The sequence below is a fragment of the Arachis hypogaea genome, chromosome 3 (assembly GCF_003086295.3).
Source record: "Arachis hypogaea cultivar Tifrunner chromosome 3, arahy.Tifrunner.gnm2.J5K5, whole genome shotgun sequence".
In the NCBI taxonomy this organism is placed as follows: domain Eukaryota; kingdom Viridiplantae; phylum Streptophyta; class Magnoliopsida; order Fabales; family Fabaceae; genus Arachis; species Arachis hypogaea.
The window spans coordinates 14,945,770-14,961,008 of record NC_092038.1 but is presented as its reverse complement, the minus strand read 5'-3'; the positions used below and the strand labels follow the sequence as shown (position 1 = coordinate 14,961,008).

At 33.1% G+C, this 15,239-nt stretch overlaps 1 protein-coding gene across 2 annotated transcripts; it reads left to right on the top strand.

The window, feature by feature from the left end:
• The first annotated feature begins 425 nt into the window (after window positions 1-425).
• LOC112789637 (serine/threonine-protein kinase CTR1) lies at window positions 426-14,804 on the top strand. Of its 2 annotated transcripts, none has more exons than XR_011879552.1 (16): window positions 426-825; window positions 3,598-3,899; window positions 4,028-4,169; window positions 4,411-4,514; window positions 5,900-6,105; window positions 8,079-8,174; window positions 9,269-9,388; window positions 9,962-10,002; window positions 10,456-10,524; window positions 10,656-10,756; window positions 10,867-10,951; window positions 11,070-11,168; window positions 12,265-13,829; window positions 13,951-14,082; window positions 14,301-14,395; window positions 14,543-14,804. XR_011879552.1 is itself a non-coding variant. In XM_025831603.3 (16 exons), the coding sequence occupies exons 1-16, from the start codon at window positions 565-567 to the stop codon at window positions 14,616-14,618; spliced, it is 1,998 nt and encodes a 665-aa protein (XP_025687388.1). In that variant the 5' UTR covers window positions 426-564; the 3' UTR covers window positions 14,619-14,804. The 2 variants fall into 2 exon arrangements, 1 of the variants encoding a protein (XP_025687388.1); XM_025831603.3 differs by having other exon boundaries at window positions 13,761-13,829.
• Window positions 14,805-15,239: the final 435 nt, after the last annotated feature.

Genomic DNA, 15,239 nt, shown 5'->3' with positions numbered 1-15,239 from the left:
AAATATTAATTAATTATTTTATTATTCATGTCATTAATTATCTATAAAAATTTTATTTATGATGTAAATTTATATCTGTCGTATAAATTTATACTCTCTTACTTTTTTTCGAATATAATATTTTTTAATATAAAAAAAATCTTAAAAAAAAGAGAGTTAAAGAATTGATAGTTATGTTCATTAAAATTAAAGATTAAAAACGTAAGAACAAGTTTAAAATCTTAACCTAATTAACTAGAAATGATGATTCGATTTAAAAGAAATTAAAATTTTAAAATTAAAAAAAAATATATTTAATAGAAATGATAAAAATAATACTGTTATCAAATATCAAAAAAAACATAACTTCAGTTAAAAAGATAATTATCAATGTTTACTAAGGAATAATTTATCCTTTATTTTAATGAGGCAGCACCTTTAAACAAGCTTTTAAAAAGACCACTTTTAATGGCAGTGAAAACCGGTTACCCAGTATCCAGGAAAAGTGGAAAACAAACGGTGAAGTAGTTTGTGACTGTGTTTGGATTTGGAAGATTAAGGGCACAGTTTTCGAAAAAGAGATGCATGGTGGCGCTCCTGCCCCCTGACAGTCAGATAGCCATACTCCATCTCCATCACTCCATGGATGGGCCTGACGAAGAACAGCAGCAGGTTTCGTCGAACTCCATCAAGAGCTGGGCCAAGCAGATTGAGGAGAGCTATCAGCTTCAGCTCCAGCTGGCACTTCGCCTCTCTTCGCAGTCTGCTTCTTCCGACAATCCCAATTTCCTTGACTTGCAACCCACCTCTTCCGATTCGGCCCAGGCAATGTCGCATCGTTTTTGGGTATTAATGTCTATTTTTTTCCCTTGGAATTTTTATTATATTATTAGTAGTGAATTCTATCCAACTTTTTCTAAAATAATAGGATAAAAAATAAGTTACTGTGACATGTCTTATGATTGTTGAATGAAATTAGTTGGCTTATCATATCTTGATAAAGACTTTATTGAAAAGCAGATCCAATTTCTTTTGCTCTTCACCCTTTTGTGTTCATAGCACCAAAAGAACATAAATGAAATGAGACTGAAATTGAAATGAAAATGAAATGCAAGCAAGATTTATATATAATTGCCTGAACGTTAGTCTCTCTAGCAAGTTCAATGAGTTTGGCGATACCTGCCTGCGAAGTGCGATGCATCATCAGATAATAGAATAAATGAAATGAAATGAAAGCCAATTAGGAAATGAATTAAACTTCCTTGTTAACCGAAGAGCAGACGAATTTGCCACAGCACGATTCAGGGTGCTCTGATTGTTCGTCCAGCACGAACTGTGTTATAGTCATGAGATCCGTAGGCTGTGCATATGTGCTTCAGTACATTCCCTTCAAGCTTAGTGAGATTTTGATAGTGGAGTTGGGTTGAATTTTGAGTAATTAAAGTTAATCATAGATAAGTCAACTAATTTCATCTAATAACCAGGATAACTTACCTTAGAGGGTTGGATAGAATTTACCTAATTATTGTTGTTATGCTTCTTGTGAATGAATAACTTTAGGAAAAGTATAGGTAACTAATAACATTCTTGAACAATGTGTAAACAATGTGAATTAATAGGGTTAAAAGAGTAAATTTAATGAGTAGCATTAAATTAGGGTGTAGTGTACTTGTATTTGATTGGTGGTTGTTCATGTTGTTCAAGATAGTCATTGTTCTCCTAGCACTCCTCATAACTTTAAATTTGGGGAAATAGGAGGATAGCTGTATGGGTGGCTTGGTGGAGGATCATACGTCCGATATCATCCGAGTATATAGTTAACCAAATAACTAAAAGTATAATATATAAATTTCAAATATATGAAGATATCTTTTATTATTACTATTTACTAGCATCCGTAGGGTTTCGTGCTGATTAAGTCACATTTCTTTAAAATTTTATTTTATGTATTTTTTTCTTTACCATTTTGTAACTTCTCTCGTCATGTTCATGGTTAGTTTTTGGAAATAAGAAAATTAGCCACCAAAGATTGTTAAAGTGGCCCATCTGTCCGTCAAGCTGCATTTTTAAATGAGAAATGCTATTTTGGCCAATACTGGCCAACTCTTGCAAAAGTTATTGGCATAAAAAATAAGATATTGGCCTGTTGCCTGTTGGCTAAAATTGATAAAAGGGGTTGACCCTTAACATTTCTCTTTTTAAATATAGATGTATATATTTTAAATGATATATGTTAGAGATATAATTATTCATGTGCTTCTTTCTATCGGTTTAAATTTTTAAGAAAAATAGTTTTATGATATAGTATTAGAGCTTCTTTGACTTAAAGGTCTAGAGTTCGATCCTTGTTGACTACAAAAAAAAAAATTTTTTCAACATAAGACAAATAAATATGGAGAATGAAGGTCTATGCAAAAGTTCATGCAAACTGAAAAATATGCTATTAGGGTTACGAGTAAACAACTTTCCTAGCCTGAAGCCTGAAGGTACATGTTAGATTTTCCATTATAATCATTTTAGAACTATTTCTGAAGGCCCACTATGACTATTTTGGAATTATTTCTGAGTTTGCACATACAACATTCAATCTACTGAACTGGTTGATATAAAAACAATTCTCATTATATTATTATTATTATTATTATTATTATTATTATTATTATTATTATTATTATTATTATTATTTGAAAAAAATTGAAAAGCCCTCTTTGAAAAAAATTGAATACCCCAGGCAAATTCAAACACAAACTAAATACAACAGAAGGATTGTTTTGAAAAGTAGGAGTGTGGTATTTGACAGGCTCTTTTAGATCAAATAATAAATGAAGTGAATCTAAATAATGCCAGAAATTAAATTAATTTCAAATATATGACAAAATTTCCCTGCTTCACACCTTTTATACTTCTGCTAATTTCTTCTTCATCTATGGCTTATATGATTAAAACACATAATTTATAGACTCCATACTAGAGTGATTTTATTTCATTTGTGTACGTTTTCCTAGAGATGCAGAGTTCTATTAAGAACTTGAGTATGAGAAAAAGAAGAAAGCCACAGTTGCAGAAGAGTGATTAGAATAGGAGCTATTGTGTAAGTGAAGAGAATGCCACATACATATCTAAGTCATACTCTCTTTATATATGTTGAAGAGAGAAGATGAATCATAACCGCTTCTGTTATGTTACTCGAACTAATTAACCACACTAATATCTGTCACAGCCTATAATAGGAAGTATATTAACGAACTACATGATTGCACAAATAATTTGGTCCAAAAATGCAATAATGGCCTGCTTTTAGCTTAAGCGAGGAAACTGTTTTTAAAAATAAAAGGGCACTGTCAAAAATTATCTGTTCAGTCATACACCTCCTGCTCTAATACGGTATTCTTACCAGAAATATACTGTAAATTGATTCTGTTGATTCTTTTCATTAATTAGGTGTGACAAAGTTCAATGTTGATTAGTAATTTGAGTAGTGACTTAACAGTTTATATTAACCTTTTTTTTCCTTTTCTGCTTTAAATCTTAATCTAAGGAATTGCTCAATTGTCTTGACCTAAATCTGTCATTAATATCTGGAATTAATCAGTTATTTTCTGTTCTCACAATGGGCAGGTAAATGGTTGTTTGCAATACTCGGACAAAATTCTCGATGGCTTCTACCTAATCCATGGGGTGGATGCTTACACATGGTCGATAAGTTCTGATCTGCAGGATGTTGGTATAATTCCTTCATTTGAATCACTGATGTCAGTAGAACCTTGCGATGACTCGTCAATTGTAGTGGTTGCTATTGATAAATCCAAAGATCCTGGTTTGAGAGACCTGCAAAGTAGAGTAGTCAGTCTTTCAAGTAGCTGGAATTCTCCAAAATTTGCAGCTGTTCAGGTTGCAAATCTTGTTTATAGTAGGATGGGGTGAGGTTCATCTTTCTTCCATTTGGAAAAGTACAAGGAAAATATTTCCGTTACTCACAATTGCATTGCCATTGTCCTGACAAGCCTTTTATTTTCTTTTACATATATATTCTTTTTCTCCCTGAAAGTGGTGGACGTTCAACTAAGGAAAATTTAGGCTCACAGTGGAAGGAGTGCGCCCAAAAACTAAAGAGCTGCCTGAATTCTGTCATTCTTCCGATTGGAAGCTTAGCTGTTGGTCTTTGTGTTCACCGAGCATTGCTGTTTAAAGTATTGCACGTTATTTAAATTTTTATTTTGATTGATTTTCTGGGTATGTGCATTCTTTTGTCCTCAATATCAATAAGATTATAAACATTTTTCTTATAATTCTTATTTCATTCCATTCATTGTTATGTTTAAGCAATTTGGAGTTTTTAATAAAGAATTTTCATAGTTAGTGTTAATTTGAATTCTGGTGACATGGTGCATTTGGGGACCTAATATCCACAATTAACAATTTAAATTTCAGGTGTTAGCTGACTTAATTGACTTACCATGCCGAATTGCTAAGGGATGCAAGTATTGTAGCAGGGATGTTGGCGCTTCATGCATAGTGCAATTTGATTCTGACAGGTTTGGTCATTAACTAAAATTTGCGTGAAAACTTCGAATGACTTTTAATTCTTATTATTTCTTGCTGTGGTTCATATTTGGATTAGCTTATTTTGGGTTTTAATAACAATATTATCTGATGATCAAAATGCTTCTTGATTCAACTTTTTGGGGAAGAAAAAAAGGTTTGTCAACTTGGCCTTCAAATTAATCCTTGGAAGATTTTCACATTGACTTGCTCCTTCATAGTATTAAAATTACCATCAATTTAAGGTGCAATTGATGTCTAAATATAACCAAATCTGGGAGGAAAGTAATCTTAAAAGATTGTGAGCTTTACACCAAATAGATTCAAAATGCTTATCTTTATCCACTGAACATGCTTGCATGAAAATCTATCACTGAAGGTGTGAGAATTAGGCTGCAACCAAATACTTCAAGTAGTGGCATATATGGCACATTGCTACAAAAAATGTGGCATCCTTTATTCTCCCTAAACCTGCAAAACTAGAAAAAGAAAATTGATATAAGGTAGCAGGGCAAACCCAAGTATGCAAAAGCAAATTTTGCTACCAGTTGATTAATATGGCACTTCAAATAGTAGAAGGCATAGAATTGGAACAATAAGAGCTGTAAAAAATAGTTCAAATCTTTGTTATTGTCCCTGTAAATGTAAATTGTGTTTCTTATTGCATTACGTAAAGTGTTGGTTGGTGTCCATATTCAAGTGGTGAACTTATTGGGTGAGCCTAAACAATTCAGCCACCTGTTTCACAATTTCAACATCTTTAGGTAAGTGATACACATGAGAACCTAGAAAACAATAGGAAATACATTAGATACTTTTTTTTTGGTTGGGATAAAAAGAGAATTTCTTAAGATGAGGAGAAGGATAATACAAATTGGGGATAAAGGATAGAAAATCAAAACAAAACAAAAGATTTATCTATAAGGCATAGCTTTCAAATCTCCCAACTTATTTGAGAGGGAAAGTTTTCTATATAAATCATCAGCATTACACCAAAAAGATGCTAGATGTCTAATCCTGTCCCACAAAACTCGCTTGTAAGAAAATTTGTCATTAAAGGTGCGTGCATTACGCTCCAACTAAAGAGTTGTCCTAATTGCCTATGGAATAAACTTAGACAATTCTAATCAGATCAATAGTCTTTATTTGCTATAATAGCTTTTGTAAACTTTTATATCAATTGCTTGTTTTTCCTTCTAGCCGATCCCACCTATTGGGATAAGGCTTTGTTGTTGTTGTTGTTGCTGCTGCTGCTGCTGCTGCTGCTTGTTTTTCCTTCTGCATTGAATCTGCCAGGCATGATTTTGTTATCTGAAATAACCACGAAAAAAGGTTCAATTATAATAATAACAATATACTTCTGTGTACACCTTTCTAGGGAGTATATGATTGATTTAGTTGAAAGGCCTGGGTCAATGTGCCAGCCTGACTCTTTGCTGAACTCTGCATCATCAATGGTGGTCTCTTCACCATTATGTCACCCAAAGTTCAAGACAGTTGAAGCAGCTGAATATACTAAGACATTAGCCCAATCATTTTTCTTGGACAGTCAAGGATTGCACCATATATTTGATACAACATCAGGTTATTTTCTCTCTTCAGATGCATTTAGTATAATTATCAACTGGCACTAACTTCTATAGAAAAGGGAGGAAGTATTTTGTTTGCCATTTTTTTACTAAAAACTACTGTTTCTTTTTTTCCTTTATTTTTTCTTCGTTTCTGTTGCGTGTGTCTTTAGTATATCTATTTGAATTTTCACATCTCGCATGCATTTTGTTATTGTATGAAATATTAAAAAGTATTATAGAGGGTCTAAAAGGATTTGGAAGGCTTAATTAGGTTCTTCTTTTCATATTCGTTTTGTGCTTTGTTAAATACTTAAATGTGAGAGGAGAGAAAGACAAAATAAAAAATTCCATGAGTTTTAGTTACGAAGCGGAAACTAGTTTATAGAACTTGAAAAAGGAATCTGTACATAATTACATTTAACTACTGTATCATAATAGATCCTATAATATCTTAACTCATTTATGCATAGATATTCTACTGTACATAATTACATTTAAACCTTCATTTTATCTACTCTCCTTACTAGGGTTAGTTTTATAGGACTTCTTTACGTTATGGCCAAACTACTTGAAGCTAACTTTCACCACCTCAGCCCTAACTTGTTTTGTGTATCTATTCATTCAATCCAACATTAAGCTTAAAGAATCTACCTATAACAACAATGTTATATGCACGCCAAAAATCAGCCATCATGTATTTTTATATAAATACATGTATTGTTTAACTCATTTTTTATGTCTATTTGCATTTCAATATGTCCTCTATAAGAGTGGTTGATTTGGTGGCTGATTTTTATAATCATATAGCATGATTTATAAATATATAAAAGGAGAAATGAAAGTCATTCTATGATGAATTAATGACATCTAAGTTTTTTTTTTTCTCCATAAAAAAAGCTTACTATGTAAGCATGAAACTAATTTTATAACAACATAGAGAATGATATCAAGAAAATTAATCTTGTATAAAATCTATGATTTCTCACATTAAATTTTCTAACTATGTTCATTGCTCCTTTAAAATTTCATTACAATTCATTAGTTATATGTACAAATAATTCTAAGTATTGTATTTTATTTAATAAAGCAACTCAAAACAAGAGGTTTCTTCATATGTATCCAGGCATTCCAAATAGAAAAATATTTTATTGTTATGGATAAGACTCCATATCAAGAGTCCTACCTTTCGGGTTTAACTTTTATTGAGAAATTCTAGGTGACCAATACTTTTTCTTTATTTTTGTCTTACTTTTGAACTAACACTAGCCAACTCTCGCCTTTTTCTCACTAAAAGTGTTGGCCCCCTAGCATTCTTCTTTTTTTTTTCTTTCTGATATTATTATTGTTGTTGTTGTTGTTGTTGTTGTTGTTGTTACCAATACTTTGACAACTTGACAATGTAATTTATTTTCCCGTCTTTTTCTAATATTCTCTCCTTATTCTTTCTTTTTTTTATGTTAAAATATAAAATATCAAGAGACTCATCATGACTTTTTAAATTAAGTTAAAAAATATTTAAAAAATTATCCTCACTATTTCAATCATTTCTCTACTTTTTAATTTATCTTTACTTTTTTCACTTAATAACTATGTTCATAACAAACTTAACAGTAAATTCTAACTAGGAATAATATATATATAATAAATATAAAGAAAATGGAAAGTATATGTACCACTTAAATAAATGTAACGTAATGTAGCTAAATATAATACAAATAAATGATATTTTAGTTTTAATCATAGTTACTTTTTTAAAGATTTTTACTGGTTTAGGATTCAGAGTTCAAACTTTTTTAACATAATAAATATTGAAAGTATTAAGATATTTAATTTTTCAATACACCATTTTTTAATTTCAGAAACCAATTTTTGTAAAAGAAGTTAAATTTATTTCTATTGAAATTCTTATTTTTCCTGCTTGGATCTACATCTTGTCAAAATAATTTTGGCGATACATTACTAAAATTTCAGATTTGCATCATGCAGGTGGTAAAATTAATCTTAGTGACAGAATGGATGTAAAAGAAACTAGAACTTCTAGTGCACACTATGCCCATGGGAATGACCACCTAGTTGCATCGGGTAAGCATGAACCATCTTTACTAACTTGAAGAAAAGAAGAAAGAAAGAATGGTCTATCACTTCCTTTTAGAGTAGATCACATGTAAGGTAAATGCTATAATGGCTATCATTATGGTGGCTATGAAATTTTGACAATGTAGAAGGTGTGAGAGGAGCAAGAGTGGACTCATTGAGAGAGAAACCAGATACGAAGATCAGCAATAGAGCTTGGATTTCATCAAATCGAAAATCTCAGTTTACGTTACCTGAGCTTCTGCCTTATATACAACAAGTTGATGCTAACAGAAAACAGAAACTGAACAGAAAAGTAACTAACGTACCAGCTGACAAGTGAACCAACTAATCACACTAACTATAGCTACTTGCAAGTTAACTAACTGATCCACTACTATAATTAGTAACCTATCAAGCCATTGAGCTAGGTAACAAGCAACACTTAAAAAGTGTAGCTAAAATTAAGGTTACATGTTTTTACTATTTCATAATACATTTTTAATTTAAAAATAAAAAAAGTAAAAAGTGTGATAAAATTAAATACTGTTGATAAATAATAAAAAAAAATCTAACTTTAATTTTAATTGCACTTTTTAAGTGTTATGAAAATTTCATAGCCACCATATCCACCATAATGATAATCACCATAGAATCCACCCACATTGTGGTTATTTGGTGTTTAATTTACCTAACCTGCTGAAAGATCGAGCTATCTCTTATCATAGAGTAGATCATAAGTGGAATGACGTATGATTCATTTTTTCAATTTGCTTTTATAAACAATTTTGACGTGCTTTTACTAGTCCCACCTTATTTTGGCATGTATGGGAAAAATGCTTTTGGACACTCATAGGAGATGCAGATCTAGTAGAGTACTCCAATATTAAAAGAGAGGGGAACTTATAAAAACCATAGGTGATAGTATGAAAGATATTTAAAAGTTAAAGGAATGAATGTAACATGACAATAACAAGACACTACAATGCCATTAAATTTAATGTAGAAAATCCCATCAAATTGGACAAAGTTTAGTTGTGTTCTATTAGAAATTATCATGCAATGGAATTAGACGTTACCATATGATATGCCTTCATCTGCAGGCCTTAGTGCAGATGACTACGTTTCCGTTACTGAAACAAACCCGTCTGTAGTTGATCTTGGTGTGGAGGACCTAGATATAACATGGAGTGAACTTGTTCTGAAGGAGAACATTGGGGCAGGTACTGTATATGAAGCATCATTCATTATATATATACGATTGGTCCTTAACGGTATTATAGCTTCAATTAGTCCTTCAAAGATGTTCAATATCGATCTGGTCTTCAACTGTATACAATATCAATTGATTTAAGATTGACATTAATCTCCTAGTATGCAGTGATAGGATGGAATTACATTGGTGTCAGATTTGGTGCAACTTATTGCAATAATTTTCTAAAAGATATAATTTTTATTGGTTCAACCATTTATAGTGATCATTTATAATTCATTTGTGTTAAATTTTGAAAAACCTGTACATCAATACCAATGTAATCAGAGAACTCTTATTTTTTGTGCAGTAAAATATTATTGTTGTTGTTGTTAATTTTGTAGTATATAAAATTGTACTAAGATATGAACCTTTAATCTAATGGTAGGTTTTTTTTAAAGGATTTCACCAATAAAATATTGTTTACATTGTTTAAAGTAAACTAAATATTATACAGTATATTACTGATTCTGCTGAAGCATTCTGCATATCTTAGAAAAGGTATTGTCAAACAATAGAATAAGGCATTATAACTGTTTTCCAGGGTCATTTGGAACTGTCATTCGTGCAGATTGGCGTGGTTCTGTAAGGATTTATTTTCTTTCAGTGTTTGCTCTCTAATCGTTCCATATTTAATGTTTTACTGTTTAGGTTGGAGATGATTCTGGTTTGTTTGATTATAAAAAAAAATTAAGCTTGTAAAAAAGGTGATTTTTTTTGTAGTGATTCTTTGGAAAGCAGAATCCATTTCGTGTTTGGATAGGGTGTTACTCCCCTTCAACCTAGAGCATAGATGTTAATCATGCTCAGCTTGTCAAAAATATAGTATAATCTATTCTTATTCACTGCTAACCACTAAGGTTAAGTTTTGAAGTGAAAATACTGCAGAAATTGCAGGAGTGCATGACTAATTGTTTGTGCAAATATGATACTCATTAATTTCAGTATCATTCTAGATTTCATGTTTTAATGTTGTTCTTTCCTCGTTGAAAGTGTTTAATGATGCCAATATTATATGCTAACAGTATAAACTTTTAGGATGTTGCTGTGAAGATTCTTAAGGTGCAAGATTTTGATTCTGAGCGAATAGAAGAGTTTCTGAAGGAGGTATGTCATAATATCCAGTTTTATCTGTTTAGATGTGGGTATGTCTCTCTCTCGCTCTCTCTGGGTATGTAAAGGGTCTTCTCTCTCTCTGTGTGTGTGATTACACTTCAGTATCCTGTTTCATTTTATAGGTCTCCCTAATGAAGCGCATGCGGCACCCAAACATTGTACTTCTGATGGGTGCAGTATTTCAACCCCCAAGGTTATCTATAGTAACAGAATATTTATCAAGGTACATTAATTTCTTGTACCAGATATGCTTGTATTGTTCCTCATTTATGCCCTTGGTTGGATATATTTTAGGCTGAAATAGATGAAACAAATACTCTCCTTTTTTTGCAGAGGCAGCTTGTATGAACTTCTGCGCATGCCTGGTGTTGGAATATCACTCAGTGAGATGCGTCGTTTAAGCATGGCTTATGATGTGGTACACCTTCACTGATCAAAGCTGCTAGTTGTCTTTTGTCATTTTTTGCTTCTACGAGAAAGTAATGCATTGTCATTTGCAGATTAGACTTTGTGTGATACTTATATGTTTTGTCTAGGCAAGTGGAATGAATTATCTCCATCAAATGAGACCTCCCATTGTTCATGGAGATTTGAAGTCCCCAAATCTTTTGGTTGACAATACATACACTGTCAAGGTAACTGTTGTTGACAAGTTTTTCTGCAGTTTGCTTAGATTTTTCTGATACTTTAAAGTTTGAACAATTAAAGCAAGATCTAGTGCTGACCTTAGGAGCAGCTTCTAAGGAGAGGATTTCCCAAGTGATTATGCAGCCAGGCCACACCTTAAGCCAATGCCAGAATTAACATACATCTCTAATGCCCAAGACCAAAGATTTGGAGTGTGTAAAAAACATCATTAGGTAGACTGAAATAGAGTATTGGATATGCTCTTGGAGTGGTACCAATGAGATATCGCCCAATGTCCCAATGTATCTGTATTATTATTTCCGGAAAGGAAAGTGCAACAAAGGTATTAATGAATTCGAGAGACCTGATTAACTCCTAGCCTTAGCTCATCCCATCTTTCTCCATACCCTCTCACTAGTTCCCTATAACCCTTTATAGTTCCCATCTATCTCTCATAACACAGAGCTCACTCTGTCGCTCACTTACCAGATAGGCAAGTTAGTTACAAAACCCACCCTAATCCATAGTTCCTCGATTACAATTACATCCCTAATTTCTAATTGGCATGGTATGTAACACCATCCTATATCCGTGTTCTAACACCAATCGTTAAATTAGCTCTTAAGTCATGCCTCTAGCCAATGTGGAACTTTGCTAGTAAACCATTTATTGGTTTCATTGATGGAGTTTTAACAGGCTTCTGCCCTGTCATTGCCACATTGGTAAACATTTTTTATTTTCAGAGATAGGTACCCATAGGTATCCATGTGTTTCCTATGATAAATGAAATTTAGAATTTTCAATAGAGAAACATAAAGAAAAACGGGTTTGTCATGATTTAAAGTAAACTGCATAAAAATAATTGAACGTCACAAGTAACATTCCTGGTTGCCAAATGGCCATACTGCATGGTGTTGCCATCAAAATGTAGGAGGTGAACCATGTTTCACATTTGCTCAAAAGCAGCTGTGTCATGATCCACGGCAGCAATATCTTTATACTCGTCCCAAAAACTTGAGTGTACAAAGAAGCTTTCTGGAAATGGTGCTCCCAGGTGTGTGTATGTAGTTGGTCATTGATGTCTGTGATTTCTGTTGGCTGCAGAGAGTGCTCTTGCTGATTGGATACTTTTAAAGCTGTGAGCCAGCATTAATTGTGGCGAGAAAGGATCTATTCTGAGACTTGAGGGATCACACATACCAACATTTGAGCATTCATTTCCCATCTCTTGATGTGCTGGGGCGTATGGTAGACTCACAACAAAAGAGGATAATATTTTTTGCAGGATAATACAACATAAGCTTCAAATAACAACGAATCAGAAACTAATGTTACATTAGCTCCTGTGTCATCTCCAACCAACACAAAACTATCCATCAGGATCCTTCTAAGCTGACTGGACTAGGTTTACTTGCAGGATTTTGACATGGCTGGACTCTCCCATTTTTTTTCTTTTCCTAAGTAACACCTGTTTACTTTTGCATTGCTAGACACGGAGTTGGTTCCTTGTTTGCTCACTACCTCATTTTAATCGCGGTAGATGTTTTCTCTCATACTACGGAGAATTTTAAATACTCTCTACTTCCCCACACAGCCTCTTCTCCTGCATGAGTACTGATGTTGATGGAGAGTTTCAATTCCTTAATAGTCTTTACCGTGTCTGTAACTGTTAATGATCTAAGACCTTTCTTAGATTCAATGGTTCCAGTTCCTCACTCCAGATGCAAACCAGCAGGCTGAAACTCAAATTATTTGAACTCCAAGAAGGGTCACATAGCTACAATAGGGTTGCACCAACCCTCTCAGAGAACTCAAGTGGTTGACGAATTCTCGCAATCCGATTTTACTCCACCATACTGATCAGCCACCTATAGTTGCCATCTCTCTTAAACTTTTGTGATGCCAATTACTATAAACTTTCGAGAACCCTACCATAAAGCTAGCTAACTATTGTGCTAGGAGAGCCCAAACCCACTAAAACACCACATTGGAATTTAGTACATTCCTTGTGGGATTCAAGTCCCGTACCTTGCAGCTGGATCCTAACATCGTTTTCAGTTGAAACTTTTGGTAGTGTAGACTTTTTTCATTCCTCTCAAGATCCATAAAGCTTCTAACAGTTGCAAGGAATTCTGAGTGCTTACTACATGAATTTAAACCATTTGTTACCAAACAGTCACATGGATGAAATGGTCATCTTCGTGTTGCCCCATTGGCACTACATTTTGATTACTTTACAGCTATGCTAGGACAGTATACTCGCTGTTATTCTCTCTCTCTCTCTCTCTCTCTCTCTCTCTCTCTCTCTCACACACACACACACACACACACACATTAATTCAAGCAAGAATTTGAGGATACATCCCAATCCTTGTCATAATACTAAATGAATGAAAGGGCATCTAGCTGTTCCCCTGTTGGCACTTAAAAACAAACTTAGCTGTTCCCCTGTTGGCACTTAAAAACAAACTTACACTTGGATGGTGCAGGAACCTAATAATTAATGTTATTCACCCGTTGTAACAATGACGAAGTCCAAATGCTCAAACTTATGAATAAAATGTATCTATTGACATTCACTTTTGTCATATTTACTCCAGGTAGCTGACTTTGGCCTTTCACGTACAAAGGCAAATACATTCCTTTCATCTAAAACCGCCGCTGGGACAGTAAGTTCTATTCATTGACTGAAAATAAAAAGTGTTCTTTGATTGCATTAATAAGTCATATAAAAAATTCTTTGTTGGTTTCACATTCTAATCCTTCTTCCTGCCTTCTGAAAATGATCAGCCTGAATGGATGGCGCCAGAAGTCATCCTAGGTAAACCATCAAATGAAAAATGCGATGTATTCAGCTTTGGTGTAATATTGTGGGAACTAGTTACCCTGGAACAGCCATGGAGACAGTTAAATCCTTCACAGGTTAGATTATTTACTCTGACATGGTCCTTTTTTTTAGGATGCATACATCCCCCCCTCCCCCCCTCTCCTCCTCGTCCTCCTCCTCCTCTGGGTGCAACCATTTTCCAGACCTTGCGCAACGTGGGATACTTTGCACTGGGCTGCCCCTTCAATGTATACATCAAAATTCAAATCATATATTTATGCTTTATTTCACAAATAGAATACTGTTATTGCAGGTTGTTGCAGCTGTTGGTTTTATGGACCAAAGACTAGAGATTCCAAGCCATGTAAATCCTCTAGTGACTGCGTTGATTGAGCTCTGTTGGGATACGTAAGATTAAACAAATCATAATTCTTTTTTTTTTTGAATAAACAAATTATCTTACTGCAACAGATTCATGCACGTTTTGCAACATCTTGTGCATTTTGTACCTCTACTTTTTCAATTGATATCCCAAAACTTTGTTTCATGCTGTAGTGATCCCACAAGACGCCCTTCTTTCTCCCATGTTATGAAACGTTTGCGGCAAATAACTGCCGATGCAAATGGGTGAACAAGTCCATGCAAAATAATCCTCAAATTGTGTACAGAAAACAGACAGCAATACTGAAGCAAGAAAATTGAAAGGGATCAAATTGACTCTGTTGCCTTAATTGGATTAATTTAAATGCATCAACATCATCGTTGATTATCATCATTATTATTATCATTATTATTATTATCATCATCATTATTATCATTATTATTATTGTCGTCGTAGTCGGATAACTATAAATTGAACTAGATTTACACCCGCAAAATGTGCGAAAAATTAATACTATAAATTTTTTATACAAATTTTTTGGATAACTAGAATAATAATAAAGGAATTTTGAGTTTTATAGTTACTTATAAAATAATTTATACAACTCTTAAAACATATATAATAAATTTTATAGTAGAGTAAATAATATTTTTTTATCATGAAAGATTCAGATGTTTGATAAAACTGATCATAAGAAATTAAAACTAAAGTTATATCTATATAAGATAAGTTTTGTTATATAAAAATGATTAATTATTAAATTTGTTTATAATTTCGTAAATACTATTTTTCTTTCGTCTTTTTTCCCTAATCCTAACCTAGTAATTTAATTGTCCTTTCCTCCTTTTGCCTTCCATCCTTCTTTGCCAC